This window comes from Morchella sextelata (assembly GCF_020137385.1).
Source record: "Morchella sextelata strain SCLS chromosome Unknown scls_11, whole genome shotgun sequence".
Classification (NCBI taxonomy): Eukaryota; Fungi; Ascomycota; class Pezizomycetes; order Pezizales; family Morchellaceae; genus Morchella; species Morchella sextelata.
Genome location: NW_025408626.1, coordinates 999,989 through 1,022,305, shown reverse-complemented (window position 1 = coordinate 1,022,305; position 22,317 = coordinate 999,989). Strand labels below are relative to the sequence as shown.

The 22,317-nt window shown below is 50.2% G+C and overlaps 5 protein-coding genes across 5 annotated transcripts; 2 read left to right on the top strand and 3 right to left on the bottom strand.

Moving 5' to 3' along the window:
• Positions 1 to 1,377: 1,377 nt before the first annotated feature.
• H6S33_001680 (uncharacterized protein) lies at positions 1,378 to 3,724 on the bottom strand (the record flags this gene model as incomplete). Its single annotated transcript, XM_044833034.1, has 3 exons — positions 1,378 to 1,506; positions 1,558 to 1,803; positions 1,877 to 3,724. 3 exons carry the CDS (start codon positions 3,722 to 3,724, stop codon positions 1,378 to 1,380), a joined length of 2,223 nt encoding a protein of 740 aa, XP_044693741.1.
• A 4,762-nt stretch (positions 3,725 to 8,486) lies between these two features.
• On the bottom strand, positions 8,487 to 10,623 carry H6S33_001679 (uncharacterized protein; the record flags this gene model as incomplete). Its single annotated transcript, XM_044833033.1, has 4 exons — positions 8,487 to 8,677; positions 8,789 to 9,116; positions 9,193 to 10,219; positions 10,295 to 10,623. 4 exons carry the CDS (start codon positions 10,621 to 10,623, stop codon positions 8,487 to 8,489), a joined length of 1,875 nt encoding a protein of 624 aa, XP_044693740.1.
• Positions 10,624 to 11,743: 1,120 nt separating this feature from the next.
• H6S33_001678 (uncharacterized protein) lies at positions 11,744 to 12,511 on the top strand (the record flags this gene model as incomplete). The annotated part of the gene is made up of 1 exon (XM_044833032.1): positions 11,744 to 12,511. One exon carries the CDS (start codon positions 11,744 to 11,746, stop codon positions 12,509 to 12,511), a length of 768 nt encoding a protein of 255 aa, XP_044693739.1.
• Positions 12,512 to 13,715: 1,204 nt separating this feature from the next.
• H6S33_001677 (uncharacterized protein) lies at positions 13,716 to 14,143 on the bottom strand (the record flags this gene model as incomplete). Its single annotated transcript, XM_044833031.1, has 4 exons — positions 13,716 to 13,839; positions 13,918 to 13,971; positions 14,041 to 14,072; positions 14,141 to 14,143. 4 exons carry the CDS (start codon positions 14,141 to 14,143, stop codon positions 13,716 to 13,718), a joined length of 213 nt encoding a protein of 70 aa, XP_044693738.1.
• A 1,993-nt stretch (positions 14,144 to 16,136) lies between these two features.
• H6S33_001676 (uncharacterized protein) lies at positions 16,137 to 16,514 on the top strand (the record flags this gene model as incomplete). The annotated part of the gene is made up of 1 exon (XM_044833030.1): positions 16,137 to 16,514. The coding sequence occupies one exon, from the start codon at positions 16,137 to 16,139 to the stop codon at positions 16,512 to 16,514; it is 378 nt and encodes a 125-aa protein (XP_044693737.1).
• Positions 16,515 to 22,317: the final 5,803 nt, after the last annotated feature.

Below are 22,317 nucleotides of genomic sequence, written 5' to 3'. Positions count from 1 at the left end.
GCTCCCCTCCGGAAGATCGTAAGCAGATCCAGGCACATTACGATGGTTCCCACAAGCATAGTCCTAGCTGAAGTCAAGCCATTCAGACAGCCAGCCCCTACCTCGGATCAGCTATGATCGTATGCGTACGTATGGAGGAGAGGTACCTACATGTAAACATCTGTACACGCCGGCACGTTCCGGGCCAAATAACGTCCCGGAGGCCGTACGAGGGGAGGTCAGCGTATGTAATACCACGGCCACTGTAGCGAAGCCTAGCCCGGACTACTTCGTTAAACAATACCTTACCACAAACCAGGAACCCGAATAACGGAATCTCGCTAATTGGGTGCAGCTAGGCCGGTATGTATGGTCTGTGCAAAACCCTTACTCGTTGTCTGAAGCCACGGTACGTTGTTGACGTTTGTTACTAACTGATATATGAGGGTGAGTAGGTAAGTGTAGGTAAGTGAATGAGTGCGCATGGGTCTACATGTGGACTGATTGAAGATATTATGTGGGAGAAATAGCAGTAAAAGGATTGCAGATTGGCTGAGGGTATGTAGAGTTGTTGGGGGGAGTATGTGGTTCGATTAGCTTCTACATAAGATAGACGTGGAGTCCTACAGTACAAAAGAAATAGTACAGATGAAGAAAAATTCGCCAAGGAGGGCAAGAAAAACAAAATAAATAAGAAAAGTGTAAGCAGAATGATAACAGATACAGAACACCGTTTGTAATACCCCGGCAGTTTCTTTTTTTGGTGCGACCAGGAAAAAACAAAAATGGAGTGAAAGCAAAAAAGAAAAAGATATTATGCCTAATGAAAATCCCGAAATCCCCAAAGCCACTCCCCGAAAGGTTCCGTTACTTTCCTTCATGATGAATATGGTGGATAAAAAACAACGTGAGTAAGCAAGTAGACAAAAAAACGTAAGATAACCCCGGGTTTTCATCCCAATATAATATCCAATAGGTTTTTGCGCATGAAAAAGACCCACTGGATGTTAGGATACAAACGAGATAACTAAATCCGCCGGTGTAGTCAAACAGAGAAGGGCAGGGGAATTCAACACTCGACGCCGCGCCACAACAGAAAGAAAATACAATAAAACTTTGGCATTAGACATCGCAAAACCACTGAGAAAAAAAATCAACCTACCAACCATGCACCTGACCAAACCGTCTTATTCCCTGAACAAGAGGAGAATAAAATAGAGACTGCTAAGGACAAAAAAAAAACCAAGCGAATACAAGACAAGCAAGGGGAGAGGCGGGTAAATCCTGGAATATGAACAAGGATCCTAAAAACCACCCAATAATGTACCACAATGTCCGAAGAAAATGTGAATGGCAGTTTGAAGCGAACCACACAATATAGTTAGGATACATGGAATTCTATGAAGCTGCTGTTCCATCAACGGAATTTGCCGGAGGGGCGTCTGTGGAAGTAGTTGGGGGCTGTTCCTTCTCATTGACTCCCTGACTTCGGCAGAGCGGGCATGAGTTACGACCAGTGGTTAACCACTATGATATCATCAGTATTGACCACATCAAATTACGGGATTGGTATCATACCTCATCGATGCACTCCCTATGAAAAACATGCTGGCATTTTGAAAGCAGCCTACACTCCTCGCTTTTTTCATAATCACCCAAACAGATCAAGCATCTGTCCCCTTCCGCAATACTAACGTTCAATGTGGTCTCTTCACCGAAGACGAATATTCCCCCGGCCGAATTCACATCATCTCGAGTGGCAACTGGGGGCTTTGCTGGCCCAAGGAGGGAAGATAGCAGCATCATATCTTCGTATGTTGGAGCCTGTTGATGTACAAAGGTTAGCAATCACTACAATATAAGATACTCTACAAATGATGGAGAATATAATTCCTACATCTGTGAACAAACTCGGCGTGGTCAAAATAGGATGATCCTCTGGATACGAGCCGCCAAGAACATAGATGATCCAACTTCTAGTACCTTCCGCATTACCTAGCGGACGCCTAGGGCCAGATCCGCTACCGGCTGCGCTACTAGAACTACCGGCAGAGTTGTTATTACTTGATCCAGCAGACCTGCCTCCTAACGCGCTGAATGGCGGTATGCTATCTGAGCTACTTAATCGCCTTGATAGACGGCGTCGACTAGGTGGATCCCTAGCACCACTACTCATGTTTTCATCGGATCCCTCCGATCTTTCTGCTGAGGTCTGACCGTTGCTGAAAGACGGGTTGGGGAAAGATAGTAAGCTTGGGTCGGCAGGTGTTGATGGTGGTGGATGCGGTCCAGGTGAGGTATCTGAAAGAATTGGTATAGATGCAGGGCTAATATCCGATACAGGTCTTAGAGAGTTGGAAGATGTAGCACGCGAATGCCTTTGGCTATCATATCCTGAGGGGCTGGCGGGGGTTCCGCCCATAGAGGCCCGCCTATGGTTATTACTGAGCCTTGGTCGCCTAATACTTGGGAGATTGACAGGAAGATTCGCCAAGGCGTCGAAAAAGGGTGCCGGCCTATCGGCCCCTCCATCCGTTGAGTCCCTAGGAGTAACGGAGCGGATACCAACAATGATTACTGGAACCATACGAGAGCGGGAGCCTTCTCCAGATTCCCCACTTCCATTCCCTTCGTTATTGTTTGTACTTCCAAAGCGAAACATCCGGAAGAAGTTCAATGGTGCCATAAGTGTATTATCTGCTTGGTTGGCATCCGGAGGAGCACCCCCACCCAGTTCATTTCCTCCATTTCTAAGAGCTGCTGCTAGGCGTCCATTCTGTAATGCTCGTAGAAAAGACTCAAAGCTTCCATCACCACCATTATCTCCTGCTACATCCTGAGCTTCTGTGATAGCCTGTTCTGTATTTCCAACCAAAGAAGCAGCTGTAGCAGCCGCAGCAACCGACAAGAGCCTTGACAACATAGCAGCCTGGTCCTCCCCCGGCCTCACACGAGCCGGATTATCATATTCCTCCATCAAATTCCCAGACCCACCCGCAGTCCTTTCTAATCGAGAAGGCGAAGAATCTGAAGATTGTGAAGAAGGCGTTACTTCAGCGTGAGGCATGTCAGTATCCATATCGGCACTACTACTAATGTTATTGTTGTATGACAAGAGCGCGCTATTCCTGTTAAAATTTGAATGTCCTGGCCTTCTGCTACCAATGAGATCTGGCCAAGACGGTATTGATGACCTGACTCTTGCCATCCTAGATCTTCTGGATTCAGTCGCAGGCGCCTCGAAACTAGGTGTGGGTGGTGTTGGGGTTCGGGTATCGCCCGATGGCACTGCTGATATATCCACCATATCAACATCACCAGTGGAATTCCTGATCTCTGGATCAAAACTCGACTGGGGCCGAGATGTATAGCCACGAATTCGCTGACGTGATGATAAAGAAGTCCGGTTAGGCGAAGATCCTCCTCCAGGGGTAGATGAAGGTGATGGAAGCCGTGATCTACGATTACGAATATTATGCATTCGACTACTCACTGAAGACGACGTTGATGATGTAGATGAATTTGGTAACAAGCGACTCCCTATCCGTGCAAAATGATCGATGTGGTTTCGTAACCGCCTACTCCTCCTAAGGGCCGTAGTTGTCTCATCTGGTCTGGTTTCGGGCGTGCTTTGAGCCTGAGTCCCTCTACTTCCTGTAGCTTCATCTTGTTGACTTGATCTGGATGCCCCATGATTTTGAATCTCCCTGCCATCATTTTGGGGTGTTGAAGCACCCTGGCCCATCTGATGAGAATGCAGAATGTTCGTTTGGTGAGGAGTCACGAAGTCGGAGAGGTCCCTGGTCGAAACAGGCTCCTCGCTGATCGAATCTCCGGGTAGTGGGGCGGACAGTCTGGCGTTGAAACCGTGTTGGTTCAAAGAAGGCTATTTGATAGCGGTACACAGGATTAGCAACAGGAAGGGGAATAAAGAAAGAAACGAAGGGTATTGTGAAGAGGAGGAGGTAAAGAGGAGGGGTGTGGTAAAAAAAAAAAAAAGAGTTGATGTGTCAATCAGTGAGAAATGGGGGTGGCGGAGGAAGATGGATAGATTAGAGGTTGTACGGGGCTCGATGATCGATGTGATATGATGTGATTGATATGATGTGATTGATGTGGTGTGGGGGAGCCACGTAAAGACGTGGTTGACAGCACGTGAGAGCAAATGGATGGATGGATGGGTACTTACCAATACACGGGCACTTGCTCCAGGGCGAGGTGATGTAAGGGCCGAGACACTGAATCGAGGAAAGCACGAGAGTTTATGTGAGCAAAAGAACAGTTGCCAAAGGCAAGCGGCAAGCGGCCAGGTTGTGTGTGGTAATGATGATGATGATGATGATGATGATGGTGGTGGTGGTGGATGATAACGCTGTAGATGATGAGGAGGTGTTGTTGAGGCTGGTAAATGGGAAAGGTATATTGTGGGGAGGTAGGGAGGGGTCTCCAACTTTCAAAAGTCGACCAAGCAACAACGGCAACAAAAACACGATGCTCCTCGGGGGGTTATGTGGGGATAGGATAGAGGGGAAGAAGATGAAAGGGCGAGAAGTGAAGCAGAACAGCAGCACCAAACGAGAGGGGCTAGGGGGAAGAGAAAGGCAGGGGGGCGGCGGACTGGCTGCAGATGCAGCAGCAGATCAATAAGCGGGTAATAGAGGGGAGGAGAGGAAAGCAAATGGGTATAAAAACGGCGGCGATGTGGTGTCAAAGTGTGTAGGAGTCAGTATGCTTGCTTACTTAGGCTGGGCGGGTGTTTCGTGATGTTGAAGACGAGTCCTGTCCCCTCCGTCGTTCTCCTCTGTCCGGTTTCGTGATGTCTCCAGCATCCCAACCAAAAGCTGATTGGTTTTTTCGGAACAAGTAAAAATAGCCCAAAATGAACCCCAAATAAACAAACCGCCGGATATGTCTTCACCTAGTATTTATGCACCACGAAATCCTGAAACGCCTTGGGAGGACGTCAACAGCACAACAACCGAGGAGGAAAAGATGGGATGAAAAAGATAGGATGAAAAAAACAGGTAGTTGAAGGCCAGGGAAGACTTGCTAGGTAAGTAGGCATCTATCTGGCTTCTTTCCAGCAGCTCTGCTTGAAAATGCCCTACTCGATCATAGAATTTCGGTTGCCGGCAGCGGGAAAACCACGACTCCTCTTGGGAGTGAAATACTCGGATTTCGGATTACAAATAATGCAACCTGTGCTTGTTAGTTCCTACGGAAATGATTTGGCATTCAAGCGAAACTACCCGAGTGACGAAACAGACTCGACGAAAGCACAAAGCTTTCTTCCGATCTTGAATCTATGCCAAGCCTATCCAACGTCCAAGCGACGATGAACCCCAAGGTCAAACAGCTCCTATGTATCGTATCACGAACCTAAAAAAGGTGCGTGGAGTACATGTACCTACATGCCTATGTCACTCCGAGCTCATAACCCTACAAGATCACGCTAACTCACATTCACCAGACAATCCAATATAACCTTATCTCTGCCCCACATACATATAGCCAGGGTGTTGTCCACCACGAGCTTCCGGAGAACCTGGATGCTCCTCAATTAAGATAGGCAGCGAGTCCGCCATCAAAAGCCTACATTTCAGTTTTCAGTTACCCCACGTCATACACGACAACAAATCTGAGACATTTTCTATGTCTTGCGATGGCCAGCGAAAGAGTTCGGGGGAAAGAGAAAAAAAAAATGCAGGCAAAAAGCGTTAGTTCTCGGACAGTACCGTGCCTGATACCTATTGGCCAACTCACCCGGGCACTTGCACAGCAGCAGCGGCATACACCGGTCTTGAGATGGTAACGTTAACAATAACAAGGATCCGAGATGAATGAATTCGATGGCTCTAGAATTCAACGGCTTGATAGTACAAATCCATGAGGGTCTCTATATGATCAAGCTTTAATTTCTAAATTCATAGAAACTGGAGAATTGGCTTAAGTTGGCAACCGATACCTACATACGAACCTCCAACAAGAGCCTAGAACATGACCTATCGGTCTTAAAATTCAGTCAACCCAGCGTTTTAGAGTCTAAAGTGGGGTACATGTCGATTAAAGCTTTGGGCGACCGCAAAGAACGATGGCCTCGATCCCCTCGACACTTACGGAGCAGAAACCTTAAATCTATCTATTTATAGACATATAGCACCTGAATCGCCTGGTCTTTAGGGAGCCATTATCATCAGTAATGGTCTGATCTAGCTCATTCTAAGGCAAATAAAGGGATTTTATCCTCAACAGACAGAACCAAGAGGGTTGAAGCACTCCTTCAGCTCCACGATCCTGGAGATAAGCAAAACATAGCAGCTGCTTCTATCAAGCAGTAGAAGCATAAAGAGGAAGACCACTTTACCTAACTGGTATAGGGTCTATCCGTTTAGTTGGTGCGCTTTAAGGATAGAAGCAAGACTTTGCGTGCGCCCTCTCTCTGGATATCAACGTTGGGCATTACCTGCGCGAGTGATTTGTTGTGAGCTTAAGCTTTGGACTGATGCGAATCGCTGACCAGTGCCAGTTCCTTGGCAAAGCTTAAATATAAGGTTCCTGGCTACATGTATTTGAATACTTGTCAGACGAGACAACAGAACACCAGCTAGGTAGGCTCGTGCTCACCCCCCTCCCCCCAGATGATCTGCTGCTACGCTCGCAGCCGTTTTCTACTACATACATGTAGGTACTTGTCTTAGGGAAGATGCCTAGAGTTCCTACACCTTAATATAAACGTGGAAAATTGGCAGTTGCCCTATTGGCGTGTTCACTCTGCATGGGCGTACCGCTTACCCTGTGCAGCACTCCTTAGGCGTTAGCTACACCGACCTTGTTCACCCACGAGGGTTACCTGTGGCAGAGGCCAGGTTGCTGCATGCCCTGACTACATAATTGTCAATCAGGATGGACGCTCTCCATACCTCTTCATCCAATCTAGAGAAGCCCCTCGCCGCATACGTAAGTCAATCGAGCTATAACCCCACAGGCCTCATCCTGAGCAGTTGATGTATCACGATGGTTTGTATGTAACCAACCCTCTAGAATTACCCGACCTCCCCACGGCGGGCAAACCTCCTGGGGGGCCCGGGTCTATAACGGCAAATACTCAAAGCAAGCCCACAGAAAAAGACAGTGGCAAAAGGTCTCTAATCTGCCGGGGCCGAATCGTCAAGGAGTAGAGTATGTACCTACAAGGTGCAAAGAAAAAAGACTATCAAATCATGGATGCGGATGCTCTCAACCATTCCGAGACCTAGGCTGCCCTGACTGTGTCCCCCCGTGGAACGCGACAAAGGCTCTGGGGGGGGGGGGGGGATACAGCATGGTTATATAGGCAGTGCAGTGGCGTTGGATGGGCGGACAGTACCTACAAACCGCTGTGCAGGGTTCTTGGGACTCGCTGCAATGATATATATTCAAATCAAAGGAGGACGCGAAGGGGGGGGGGGGGGGAACCGCAAACAATCATTTCAAGCAATCTACTATCAATCAACTTTTTACCCCCCCCCCCGGGGAGGACCTCCACCAGAACCACCGCACAATCTACAAAACGATACGGTCGAAAGCCTAAAAAACTCAGGAGAACCTCACTGGCTGGCTAAAAACAGACGGGGAAAAAAAGGGCCACGTGGCTTGTCAGCTGAAGCCGAAACCGTGTTTACTTGTTTGACAGTACTCGTACAGCTTATACTTTCCTACAGGTCCCGACATTTCGTCCTAATAAAATGCCTCCTCCCGTATAACCATCCCAAGTTTCTAGTACAACCAGCCACCCAGGATTGGCAATTTGGGTCATGAGTTATCACTCGACATATTCATAGCCTACCACCGCCACAAGGGATCCAGATAACTATATGGGGAAAAACTTGGCTTATAAGACAACGTATGTCGCTATCAAAGCCCCAACAGCAACAATGGGAACCTCAAAACGATACCCTTTGATTCTGGGCCTTTGCAAAAAAAAACACATATTCCCGGATAGGAAGGAAATTCAAACAATTGGCTGAGGCGGCCCTTGGGACCTCTCAGCCAGGCTTTTACAGATCGCCGCCCCATATATATATATAGATATAATATATATATAATGTATATATATAAAAAAAACTTTCAAGAACCAATATAACTACACAAAGTAGCGACCCTTTCCTTTCCTTTTTAGTCCAGTCAAGTAAAAACAACAAAAAAATCAATGTTCGCGCCATCTCGCCATGCATAAAAGATGTTAAAAAAGAGCAAGCGCAAAAAAATCAAAAGTAAAGGTAGAAAGAGAAAAAAAAAAAGGTCCCCAGCAAGCCCCCCCAGCCCATACCTGTTGTAAAAGAATAGTAGTAGTAGTAGTAGTAGTAGTAGCATGATAACAGAAAAACCATCAAAAAACCATCAAGAAGAAAAAGAAAAAAAGAAAAAAAGAGACGTACATACCCATCAAACCATCAGCATCAGCATCAGCGCAGAGTCGAGTCTAGCTACACCCCCGCCCCGGCCCCCGGCCCCCGCCATCCCATACCCTATAACCCAACCACCGCGCCAACCAGCCTCTCCCAAAAAAGCGACAACGAAGAAGATTCACAAGAAACCACCCACCTCCCCTCCACCTCGACCTCCAGCACCCCCTCCAGCACCCTCCCCACCCACCCATCCAGCACGTCCCCCCACCCCCCACCCTCCTCCTCCACCTCCTTCACGCCCGCCATAACCTCTACCCCCCGTTAGCAACCTTCCACCCACCCCTACTCCCCCCCCCCGCCCCCCCCCCAAAAAAAAAGAAAAAAGAAAAAAGAAAAAGCAACAAGGGACGTAGAACACTCACCAGACCCCAACACGCTCCCGCCCATCTCGGCCCTGCGGTACACCCACCCGCTGTCGGCGCCCCTGCGCCCCCAGCGGCGCAGATACTCGCGCTCGGCGGCCTCGGCCGCGCGCCGGATGGCGCCCGCCTCGTCCTCGGCCACGTACAGGTTGCAGGCGTCGCACTCGCCGCACGCCGTGCCCGGGTCCTGCCGGAAGTGCTGGCAGAAGTGCGTGTAGCCCGCGGCGCCAATGTCGGCGCGGCACACGTAGCACATGGTGTATCCGCAGGGGCAGGTGAGCTTGTTGCAGCCGTCGGATTTGATGAAGGAGATGTTGCAGCGGGGGCACTGTTTGTGGGGAGTGGGGTGTTAGTGGTGTTAGTGGTGGGGGGGGGGGGGTTAATTGGGGGGGATAAGGACGTACAGTGCGCTTGACAGCGTCGGCCATGGCCTTCTCGACAAAGATGCGGACGCTGTCGGACTCCTGTTCGAAGCACTTATGAAACGGCAGCCACTCCTTCCCGCACTCGATGCAGCTCTCGCGGCCGCAGCGCGCGCGCGCCCCGCACCGGAACAACTTCCCGCGGTGCTGCGCTGCGATCCTGCCCGCGGCCCTCGCCACCCTCCCCGTCGCCGCGACGACCCCACACTGCGGCAACACATGCAGCGCCAGGCCAACGGCCAACACGACACCCAGCAGCACCCCGACCAGCACCCGCGGCGCCACCACCGCCGCCGCAACCGCCGCACCAACCGCGCCCCCCGTGCCAACCAGCACCCTCCGCACGCGCCACGTCACCTCCTCCGCCACCTCCGCGTACGGGCAGAACGGGCACTTTACGAGGCTGAGCCCGCAGCGGTCGAGGCTCTCCGCGGCCGTCTTCTCCTCGAGCGCGCGCAGGACGTCCTCGGGGAGGACGCGCTGCAGGAGGTCCGGCGCCACGAAGGCCTCGCACGGCGGGTCCGCGGACGAGGAGAGGCAGCGCACGCTGCAGGTTTCGGGGACGAGGTTGCGGCCCTGGCCGTAGAGGCCCTCCTGCACGCTGCGCAGCAGACAGGCGTGGCAGAAGAAGTGGGCGGGGTCGGCGGCGCAGACGGCCGTCTCGTCCCATGGGTAGGTGCCGTAGCAGCACTCGCACTCGACCAGGGCGTCGGCGGTGGCGTGCTCGGCTTCGTTGAGGAGGCGGGCCATTGCGCGGTCGGAGGCGATCTGGGAGTCGCGGGCGGGGGCGGCGAGCGCGAAGAGCTCGGCGTCGAGGGTGGGGTTGCCGGTCGGGGCCGTGGGAGGGGCGGTGGGGAGGCGGGTGCCGCGGAAGAAGGAGGAGAGGGAGAAGCGCCAGGACTTTGTGGCGATGGTGGAGAGGGTGTGGCGCGTGTGCGGGTAGGAGTGGTTGTGTTCGGCCATGACGGCCTTGATGGTGGATTTGGAGAGGCCCTTGAATTCTTTGTTGCTGTAGTGTAGCGGGGGTGGGTGGGTGAGTGATAGTCCATGTATCCAGCAGCATAGCAAAAAGCAAAACACTTACAGCAACGCCCTCGCCGCCTCCCGATACCCCGCCGTGCGGAACATCTCCCAGCCCTCGAGCTTTGCGCCGATGCGGCGGCGCGGCACGCCGCCGTCCTTGTTGCGCCGCAGGATCATGTCGGTGATGACGAAGAGGCGCGACTCCTCCGAGAGCGTCTCGAGCAGGTGGCGGAACTCGTCGACCTCGACATGCGGGAACACCTCGATGAGGGTTTCGAGGGCCGAGTTGAGCGCGGCGGTTTGCGGGTCGACGTCCGCATCGGGGGTGGTGGTGGTGGAGGAGGATGCGGTGGGGGGGTTAGTCTTTGTGCTGGGGTAGGGGAACAGCATCGCACATGTTTGGAGGGTGTGTAGCTGTGTGTGTATGTGTGTGGGGGGTGGAGATGGGTGGAGATGGGTGGAGATGGGTGGAGATGGGTGGAGTTGTGTGGAGGTGTGGGTTGTGATCTCGAGAAGTTGTTCAAGTGCAGCCAGCTAGTAGCTAGCGATAGACAGCGTGTGTGTATGCGTGCGTGTTTGCGTGTTATAACTTGGAACTGCAGTCGACGTGCTTGGTTAAGTAAGCCCTCGGTCAGCTCAGCTCAAGTTGTTGTGCCTGTACGACGAAGAAGAGGAGGAGGTCTCGTTGCTGCTGCTGCTGCCGCTCCTCGTTGATTAATTGATTAATGCTCCGCTGCCACTTTCCCGCCTCGAGTGGTAGGGCAAATCGCCTGTCCTGCTCCGGCTCCGGCGTGCGCGTACGTACGTACGATCGAGTCGAGTCGAGTCAGGGTGCCACCACCGTCACCAGATCACGAAAACAGCTCGAGCAAGCAGTCGTAAATTAACTATCTCCTCGTAGAATATCCACTACTAGACGTACATAGATATGCACGTCGTCGTGAGGTCTCAAGCGAGTGTCGGCAGCGAACGCGGGAATCGCTCTTGATGTTTCCGATTAGTATATATATATATATGTATGTCCGCTCATGGGGAGCTTATTTGCAAGCTCCGAAAGCAAGGCCCGGCAAGTGATTGGATAAACCCGGGGGCGCTGCAGTTGGTGGCCCTATGTACATGTGTGTGCCGATCGGCGGGAGGAAGCAGCGCAGGCCGGGTAAGTAATGCGTGTGCGGGACACCGGCTCCCATGCACACTGCTGGACTTGGCTGATGGATGATGGCACTTGGCTGAGAACCATGCACGACTGGCTCCCAACCAACCCGCGGACTGATCATTGATCCTGAGCTGCCCGCACCCTGCCACCCCCGCATCTAATACTGCGATAAAGCTCTATATCGGACCATAATTATTGACCGTCTCCCACTCGCTCTCACCTGTATAGAAGCTATCCTACCAGTAACTAGAGAGCTCCAGCTCATCTCATATCGAGACTTCTCACCGAGTACGTCCTCAACTACAGCCAACTCAACCTCCCCGCCCCCCCCCCCCCCCCAAAACACCATCCACAATGCGCAAAGGCGTCGGCCTCGGCGCCCTCACGCGCACCACCCACACCCGCAGCACCTACACCACCCACGGCGCCGCCCTCCAAAAATCGCACATCGACCAGCTCACAACCCAGCTCTCCGTCTTCCAGGCCCAGCTCTCCCACTTTGCGCGCACCCACGCCGCCGACATCCGCTCCAACCCCGCCTTCCGCCACGAGTTTGCGCGCATGTGCGCCGCCATCGGCGTGGACCCGCTCGCCTCGTCCAGCGGCAAGAAGGGCTCCTTCTGGGCCGAGCTGCTCGGCGGCAGCGTCGGCGACTTTTATTTCGACCTGGCGGTGCGCGTGGTGGAGGTGTGCCGGCGCACGCGCGGCGAGAACGGCGGCCTGATTGCCGTGGCGGAGGTGGTGGACCGCCTTCGCGGCGGGGCGGAGGGGGAGGGGGAGGGGGAAGCGGAAGCGGAGGGCGGGGTGGGCGAGGAGGATGTGCTGCGGGCCGTGGAGGCGCTGAAGCCGCTGGGGAGCGGGTTTGCCGTGGTGGCTGTGGGGCGGCGCTTGATGGTGCGGAGCGTGCCGAGGGAGCTGAACCGCGACCAGGCGACGGTGCTGGGCACGATCGAGATCTGTGGGTTTGGGGTGGCGGCGAGTATGGTGAGGGTTAATCTGGGGTGGGAGGCGGCGCGGGTGGTGACGGTGCTGGAGGACCTGGTGGCGGAGGGGCTGGTGTGGGTGGATGAGCAGGCGGAGGAGAGGGAGTATTGGGTGCCGGGGGTGATGGGGAAGAAGTAGCGGTGGAGGAGGGGGGCGTTTGTGGGGTAGGCGTTTATGGGCGTTTGTAGATAAGGCTGTGGTGGGTAAGTAGTTAATTATTAGTATGTACAGTCGAATCTCTCTACAACGGTACGCTCGGGACCGGAAATTGGTACCCCTATAGGGCGTGTACCCTTATGGCAATCGTTATTTTGTACTTAGAAGGGCCAATAAGGACCGAGAAGTCGTACCCTTATAGGGCGATTATTCTTATAGGAGGTACCCTTATAGAGAGATTCGACTGTGGCTCGAGTGATATGGGGTGCTTGCCTGTGACATGGAATGATGCTATATACATGTAGTTAATTGGGCATGGCTGTGGCGTCAATGATAGCCAGCACCGGCACCTTCATCTTGGCATAGGCTCGTACCCAGCCCTCATATAAGCTTTCTGCTCATAGGGGGGCTAATCTTGGCATCTATTAATTTTATAAGACCAGAACAAGTAACCACAACTAACCCTGGTTGATGATCATAAAATAGGAGATTAGATGTGTGCATCATGTCTCAGCAATCTTACTCTACGTAGCCCCACAGCTTGATCTCCAAAAGGGAGCTCTGAGTTTCTGACCAGACCAAGCGAAGAAACCATCAGTCAGACTCTACAACAGTCCATGCCCTATCTCCATGCTTTTCCAAGACGTGTAACCACACTCCACCATAAGCTTTTCCAAGCCCAAGATATTCTCCGATTCCACCCCACGCATCACATTGTATCACATCATCGAAGCAGGTGAGGTGAGCACGACCAAGATATTCCGTCAATTCTAAAAACAATAAAAAATATCTACCATTTTTATTTAACCCCGGTCTCATCTAACTAACCTTTCCCTTTTGTGTAATATAGGTATCGATCCGCAATCGCAATCGCACAAAACTCATGCAACGTCAGGAAACCTGGTATCAAGGGCGCTCGTGCTCGTGCTCAAATAAGAAAAGAAAACGGAATGGGGAAAAAAAAAAAAGCTAATTCGAAATCGTTATATATTGAGAACGTTTAGAACGGCTATTTAGAAAAAAAAAAGAGTCAACACAACTATTCGACCTAGATAGATAGATAGATAGATAAAAGATCGGGTTCCATACGTTGTCAGAAGCAGGCTTCTCCCTTCCAACCCAGTATCCTCCAATCAAAGGAAGTTTCTTCACACACCCCAATGCGTTAGTTTATCGGAGTAAAAAATTAGAGTATGGAAGGAGGGCGGGGGCGAACCTTGAGGATATCGTTCTGGACACGCGGTACACCTTCGAGGATGTAGATGACGGCAACGCCAGCAACGGCACTGAACGCGCCAGCGGAAATACCACTATGCGGCCACGTCAGTCAGATGCGGGAGATGGGATTGATGGGATTGATGGGATTGATGGGATTGATGGGAACGTACAGGTTTTTAAGGGACTTGATGGGATATCCAGCAATGTTCAATTGTGGCCGGACCCTATGTGGGTTGATTGTCAGTATCCAATATATCGGACGTATAGAAACGGCGGGGTGGTGGGCTGCTCACTTAGGGCCGTAGGGAGAGACGTAGCGGGACGGCTGCATAGGTGATTGCTTGTTAGAAAAGCTTATTCTCTATTGACATCTTTTGCAGGGGTTGTGCGTACCATTGTGGTGATTGTGGTAGGTGAGTTCTGAGTGAGTGTGTGGTTTTTGTGGGGTGGGGGGTGGAGGTGAGGGGAGAGGTGTAAGGTGTAAATGAGGCTGTCTGGTCTGGCTGATGAGGGATCTACTCGGGATCGGGCTGTGGTTTTTGTGTTGATGTAGGGTTGGCGGAGACAGGGAAAACAAAACGGCTAACTACCACCCGAACCGGTTGGCTCCACGTGAAGTGAGGGAAAAAACGAAAAGAGAAAAGAAAAAAAACCGAATTTTTAAAAGAACGCCGTGAACCTTGGGATTCCCGGTTTCTAGAATTGTCGAGGTTCTTAATAAGAAGAAAATACAGACCAGACCAGAATACCCTATCACCATCATGCATCCTGGAGGGTTTTCCTTTTTTTTTTTTTTTTGGCTTTTGCGTTCTCTTTACACTTCGAATTCGCCATGCTTCCTAATCGTCCGTCCTTGACGTTTGTCATTCCGACCGGCAAATACTAAATACCACCCACCCATACATCATGATACATACAAATCCGCCCTCGTGAGTCTGAGTAAAGTACTCTCGTCTCCTAATTGCTTGTTTTTCCTGCTGCTGCCAGTCGGACTTCATACCGTTGTTCACCACCACCAACCTCTCTGCCTGTCACTGTCTGTCACTCTGGGCTCTTTGCAAGGGATCGCCAGTATCAGATGTCAGAGCGCACCAATCAGATAACAGCCAATTACATACTGATTTTTTAACCTCCCTTGCACCCCACGATTATTCCCGGCCTGTCCCCGCTAGTAACGCAGCCGCATTTCTTTTTCGACACACTCGCATCATCACAGACAGCACACTTTCAACGGATCCCCTTTCTGGTCTTTGCTTGCTTGCCTGGGAGTCGAGTGCTCTGTGTAGGGAATGTTTCCCCCAGCCCACCACCCTCTCGCTTTTTACATACATACTCGGGGGCAGACATACATACATGCATTTCCGGTTTTGAGGTTTTATCGGTCAAGGCAAGCTTCAGTGCCCTGCCTGCTTTGACGCAGGGAGACGAATTAAAGCTGTAGGTATATGATGAGTACATACATAGCGTGTGCCTACAAGGCGTGCGGAGTCAGAATACAAAAAAGACTTAAGAAGAAGAGGAAGAAGCCCTGAGAAACAAAACGAGTACAAAACAAAGAGGCCTGAAACCTTGATCGCCCGGCTCGTCTTACATCTTCTCTATCTTGGCCATATTCTTAAAAAGTACCGACCTCGGCCCCCAAGGATAGAGGAGATCCCCGCACTTGTGGATATATATCTCCCTTCCATCATATCTCACAGCTTCCTGTCCTTTCTCCTCTTGCACTGGGGATAGAAAATCAGTTCATTCATTTGACTATCTATCTTTGCGGGGCAGGGGAAACGTTATTTATTAGTGAACAAGTGAGTATCAAGTGTGAGAAGTGAGGTTGAATAGCTCTTCCCTACCTACCTCTACCTTTATTCCTACTCGTCGAAAACCACGGTTACACGCCCTGAACGCCAGTGCCAGTGACCCGTTTTCGCCCGATGTTCTGAGCCCCTACCCCAGTTTCTCATCAACCTCCAGAACAGCCGCCTCTAGATCTCCGCTCTTCCGCTCCGTGCACTACCCACCACTGTACAGCCACCTCATCCACTCAGAACTTTCCTCCATCCTCCAGTCCAGCCATACATATCCGGTGCTTGTTTCCTCCCTCCCCTCTTCCGGTTACCTCTCTCTCTCCTGCTTGTCATTCCGCGGGGCTTTCAATCTAGCAACCCCAAGCACGACAGCTCAACCGCACACAACCAACCACAACCTCTCACTCACACCTACCCCCGTTCCTCTCTCGACCACCAAAACCTCACAACCTTCCCTTCCTCCACGACAGCTCACAACCAGGTGGAAAATCAGCTGGTGTTATAATACAGTAGCGTAATATATCATAATATCAACACCTTAATCCCCCGCCCTCCCCCCCTCCACAAGGATCAAACAGACCACCACCATGCCGACCAACAGACCTTTCCTTGCCAATCTGCTGGTAGCTTTCAGAGCCCATAGCGCCGCCTCAAAGACCACATCAAATAACTCACCGTCCCCGTCCTCCTCCAAGCCCACAAAGTCCCAATCAGCAACCTCTTCGGCCGCAGCAGCTGCCTCATCGTCTGCAACTGCCGCGGCAGCCGCCGCCGCCGCCGCCACGCACGCGAGCAACAACGCGAATCAGCAGCAGCCGACGTTCACCTCGAGCAGGCGACGGAGGTCGTCGAGCAGCTCGACGGAGGGGTTTGTGGAGCCGCCGAGCGGCGAGAAGTGGTGGATTGGTGGCAGAAATTCGGATGGGCAGGAGAGATTCTACCGGTTACAGCCAGTGTATGTGTGATTGATTTTGTAACCCCCTACCCCCTTCATTCTTATAAACCGGAACGGAGGTGTATCTGTGTGATTATGATACTGACATGAATGGGGGTTAGAAGGAGGCAAAGATCTTATGATCGACTGTCACTGGATCGTCTATCCATCTAGAGCGCGCAACTCTCTCCCGCATTCGGTGTTTTCCTGATATCAACACCATGCATGTATCTCTACTGGCTACCTCGGAAAATCCCCCATCAGGCTGCTCTTAGTTCCTGCGTGGGGGTTACTACGGCTTGCAGCATCATATGGGGGGAGTTATTAAACCTGACTACGGGTTGCATCTCTGCTATGGGTGTCTTTTCTGTGTCACGATTTCTTTTCATTCTTCTTTATGGGGGCTGTCTATATGACTGGGAAAGCTATTGAGTGTGTGTGTATTTTTTTGTCTGTGCGTTTTTTGGTTATTTGCATGTGATTTCCTCTCTTTTTTTTTGTTTCTCCGGATTTTCTCTATAAGCGTTGTCATCAAGGTTTCTCTTTTATTTCGTTTTCGTTTTCTTTTTTCCTTTTCGTTCGGTTTACTGGATTCTTAGGTTCTAAGGTATATGGGCGGAACAAAAAGCATGGCTCGGGGTATCGTCATTTTAGCACAACTCTTTTTTTTTTTTTTTCTCTTGAAAAACTCCTGGCGGAAACACACACCACATAACATTACTACCCTACACAAAATTGGTGAAAACCGTGGGAGGGGAAGAAGACTTCTAGAAAAGGGAATCGATGGGGGCTCCCTTAATTCCTTCTAGATCTCATGAAAAAAACAACTTATCAACTAAGGTTAACCCCTACACTACTACTACACGGCATATTGAAAGTGGGACAAGCAAGACAAGGGGGTTGAATAGCAATTCTGGAAAAGAGAAGGATTGTGGAATACGATCGAAGGGGGGTGGGGATTCTGTTTTGGGGAGTTTTTCGTTCTTTTTTCTTTTGCTTTTGGAAGGGGGGAGGTGGGGGGTGTTCGTTATGGTGTTGATTCGTTTTTTGGGGGGGGGGTGGTTTCTGTTTGAGAAAGCCAGTAGACTTTTTTTTTTTTTTTTTTCGTGGAGGAGCGCTTTCTTGCTTGCTGAAACGGAGAGCCGTTACTACTCTTTCACTGTTCTTTTTTTTTTATAACTTGTTATTTTTGCATCTTTTTTACCGTCTATCTTGTTGCATTTGCACTGATCTGTTTCAATTGTGGCGTTGCAGTCGGTACGTCTGTGGATATAGTGAGGGGAAAACAATATAAGATGAGTAGAAATCTTTGATATACATTCACATCCGGGGGCCGGGATCGAGGGGATTAGCTACATGTAGGGTCCGGGAGGGGGTTGTGGGGGGTAGAGATAAGTATATCATATCATACTATCTAGTATATATACTGTAGCTCAGGTACATGTCGAATTCGTAGAGACAGATACCGGGTAACTGTGAGCTCCCTGGTAGACTCTCGATGTATGTACCAAAGTCACGTCATGATACCAGGAATATTTTTCTTTTTGCCCCTCCCCCCCGCCGGGAAAATTGGCGGGTTTTGTGCTACCATGGAGTATTGACTATATGTGTCGTCTTATGTAGAGCTAGCGTCCCACGTCTGTGGTTGGAATATAGGCTAGGCTACAGCGTTAGGGCAAGTAGACGCCTGGCTCTATACTAGCTCTAGCTATATATATATATACAAGACCTTTCTACTAGCTCTTTTTTTTATTTTATTTTTGTTGGAGTATTATTCTCTTGTTGGATGTGCGGCTAGGCTGGGGCCGTGAGAGGTTTTGCTTTTTGCTATCGTAGATGAAGCGTTTGCTGCGGGGCCGATCTTGGGGGTATTTCGAATTCAATCTGGGTGCGCTGGGGTAGGGCAGATGCAATAGTGGGATGAGAGCTAGCCAGACAGAGAGATATGGAGATAGAGAACGGAGAATGTTTCCTACCCACATACTTATGTTTCATGAGTTCGGTATGCGCGCACCGCACGCTCGGTATGGCTGTTGATTGCGTGCTATGTGTACACACGTTGCGGAACCATTGGACAGGGCGGGACGTCAATGATGGGAGTGAGGGACGCGAGGGGACGCAGAGTGGTTGTTTATATCAGCCCAGAGTAGGGTGTTGGTTGCTAGAGAAATTAACATTAAACATTTGCTTCCCGGCGTGTTCGGCCGGTTAAGTAGACCGAGTGGTAGGTAGGGCAGGGCTGATTTAAAAGCGAAGTGCAGCAGGCCGGTCGCGTGGCTTGCTTGCGTGCTCGGAGGTGCGGTGGGGGGGGGGGGGAGCTTGAGCTACCAGCTACTGGTTACGGCCGGAGCTGAGCTTAAACTTGTGGGTGCTTTGGTTTGGTCTGGTCAAACTTTAGATACTTTTAGCTCTTCTCTCTGCGCTGCTCTGCTCTGTCCCTGCGTCCGTCCAAATGACGAGTCTGTTCAGAAAAAGTCTAAACAGCTCTCCCCCCCCCATCCATCCATCCATCCATCCATCCATCCATCCATCCATCCATCCGTAGCACCCCCATCCGTCGCACGTAATCAGCCCACAAAGTCACACCACATCTGCCCGCCTAGAAGCGGGGTTACAGTCTCAAGCCCAGCCCCGCAAAACCTCACGTGATGGGCAGACCCGCGCGGTTTGCCAGGCCAACCTAATCTTACTGCCTGCAGGCTCGTTTTGCAGGGTGGTGGGTGGTTGCGAGTGATGGTTTGTGATCCGAACGAGGTGAGGTGCGGGGATGGGATGGCTTGGTAGATGCTGGTGAGCCGTGGCGTCCCTGTACGTAGCCTCGAGTGAAACAAGCTCGGCCGCACGTTTAGTGGTCGACTTCAGCGGCAGAGCACCCGCCGACTTCACAGTAGCGTCCAGGGAAAGTAGGAGCATAAATCGCAGCCTTCTACCCCGCATTTACAGATACAAAGAACTGCCAAGCTAAGGAGGTGTCGAGTGATATTTCATGATTCGTGTGGATGTGTGCGCTACTCTGCTCTTTCGTGGTATAACCGCTGTTTGGCATCGATGGAGATGGGTGGAGGCTGTCTCCTATGAGAGTAGAGAGCTAGAGCGTGGGTACTATTAATTGCTGCCGTTGTACGCTCTAATAGGTTGGGAAATGTATTAGGAAATGTGTAGGGAAATGAATTAATTGATGCCTTTCCTATTGGGATACGTGGGAAACGTGTAGGGAAATGTATTATGGTTTAAGGAATACATAATGCGGACTAGATATACCCTTATCTAGCGAATTATAAAAGAGTATAACCCCCCCCCCCCCCCCTCGTTTTCGCACTCCCCACCTCCTAATCCCTTTCACTTCTCATCATTTAATTCATTTACAGCTATAGAGAAAAGGCATTGCGTGTAAACGAACCCCTTGATGCCTTTATCGTATATAACAATGGGAAAGGCACCTCTACTAGGTTGGGAAATGTATCGATTGATGCATTTCCCTACACATTTCCCAAGCTGCGAGTGAGAAACGCATCATTTGATTCATTTCCTTACACAGTTACTGCTGCATTTCCTGATGCGTTCCCCACGATGTTATATGCCAATGGGAAAGGCATCATTTGATTCATTTGCTGATGCATTTACTGATGCATTAACATACACATTTACTGATTCACCTACCGATGCCTTTCTCAACCCCGTAGGGTCCCGTAGGCCCCGGTGACATGACGTGTTACCTGCCCGTTACCTAACCATCACGCGCATGCGCATGTAGGGTCCACGACCTAGATAGAGAAATCTCTTTCCTTTCCCAACGTGGCATCGGCGGATGGCCTGCATGTGATTTCGGAGATTCGGGATTGTTATTTGCGGCGGTAAAGAGAGAGGCCTTCTCGTATGTATAGCACGCACACGACACGACAGAGGGGCCTCACATACCCGCACAACTCTTGGCATACTGAGATATCCAGTAGCTTTCATCATCCACTGCTTCTTCTGCTACTGGCACTAAAGTGATTACAGCTGTTTTCATAATATTAGGCCCAGCTGAATAACATATCACATAGAACGACTCTTGCAAAGCTAAGCAAGGCTACTCCATTACGCAACTCGAGATACCCGTTGAGGTATCTTAATTTAAACTTTCGGCAGGATTGCCTAATGAAGCTATGGGAATTACCTAGAGAGGTAATAGCCTGAAGATTCGCACTGTGTGTTACGACGCTCGCCTGGGCCTAATATTATGCAAACAGCTGTAATAGTGGCGACCAGATACATCATGCGTTTGGCTCATAGTCAATGAATTAAGAATAACAACACTATTTGGCTCCTGGTATAACGACAACGAGGAGTTCGCGACATTGATCGGGGCAGCAAACGATAGAAACATGAGAATTTGCACGGTAGATGTGTTCACACAGGGTAATAAAGTGTCGATTGGACGAGCGTTATTTAGAGACGAGGAAGACTATGACGCGATGCGAAGAAGCTACGAAGGGAAAAACATACTTGGCCCGAGGGGCAAGGGGGGGAAAAGAGAGACGACACAAATTGTTTTTAAATAGTTACTTTTCTTTTTCTTTATTTTATTTTGTAAGTGGCGGTGGATGTAGGGTAGTTCTGTGGCAGTGCGATATTGTCATAGCTTAAGGGCTGCATACAATTAATGAATTAAACCAAAAAAAAAAAAACACTATTTGGCTCCGGTCACCCGAGTGATATCCTATGATTACAATTCAAAACGTGGATTATAGTTCTTAAAGAGGTCCCCACCAAGTTGATTCCGTATAGCTACAGGGGCTTTACTCTGATTAATAGACTTTGTTTCAACTTTCTTTTGGTTTGGTTTAATTAAAAACCATATGGCTCTGAGATTGGGTTACAGCTAGCTGCAGAGCTAGAGGCGCGCAGAGAGCTAGAATGCGAAGAGAGCTAGAATGCGAAGGGGTAAGTCGTCTTCTGGATAACGTCAAACAAGTATCTACTGATCAATAGAAATCAGAAAAGTTTATCTTCACTTTTACCTTGGATGTGGCCAGTCACGCCCCCATTCGTTATTAAACTACTCCCGTCATTGAGAGAACTCTACAAACAATTAACGTTGACGATACAGTGACTTGAAACTGCATTTTCTATTTCACAACAGATTTTGAACACCTTCCATCTCAATCATTGACCCCTCTTGGATTTCCTTCCTCTTATACTCTACTGATCCAGGGGGTTATTTTTCCAATTCTACACGTCTAAGACCAACGTGAAACAAACCAGCTCTACCTAAATTGAAGCCTATTTAATTAACCCGAGTCTTACAGTCTTGATTGGTCGAAACAGTTGAAGAGGGGAATTATGCTCGGTCCTGATCCTAGAAACGTAACAATGGAAACTCCTGAAGCTTTCGGGGTTAATCATGTGATTGCAGATGAGATGTCGTCAAGTGATAATTTGGGAGATTTCATGCGCCGAATCTTATTTGTCGGAATGTGGAGCATATATTCATAGCCCTAGATGGGCAATTGTAGGCATACACTCGTGAGATTCTGCGGTGTTTGAGCTAGTCTATTTAATGAGCAATATTGGGGTGGAGAAATACTTAGCTAAGAAGAAAGTAAATCCAAGAGACTATAGTGTCGGTATCGATATTCATTCCTTCCTCGCCCGATTTATTCGACTAGAGTCAAAATCCAGCAATGAGCAGAATCCATTCAGAGCCCAACTAAGAAAACGAGCGGGATTCTCTGTTGGGTCCAATACATTTACCGTGGTCCAGATCGATGATCTGATATCGAACGGACATACAACGAGGTCTAAGCTGGGGCGAATTCTCGATACGATGGATGGTTATATGAGTACTCGGG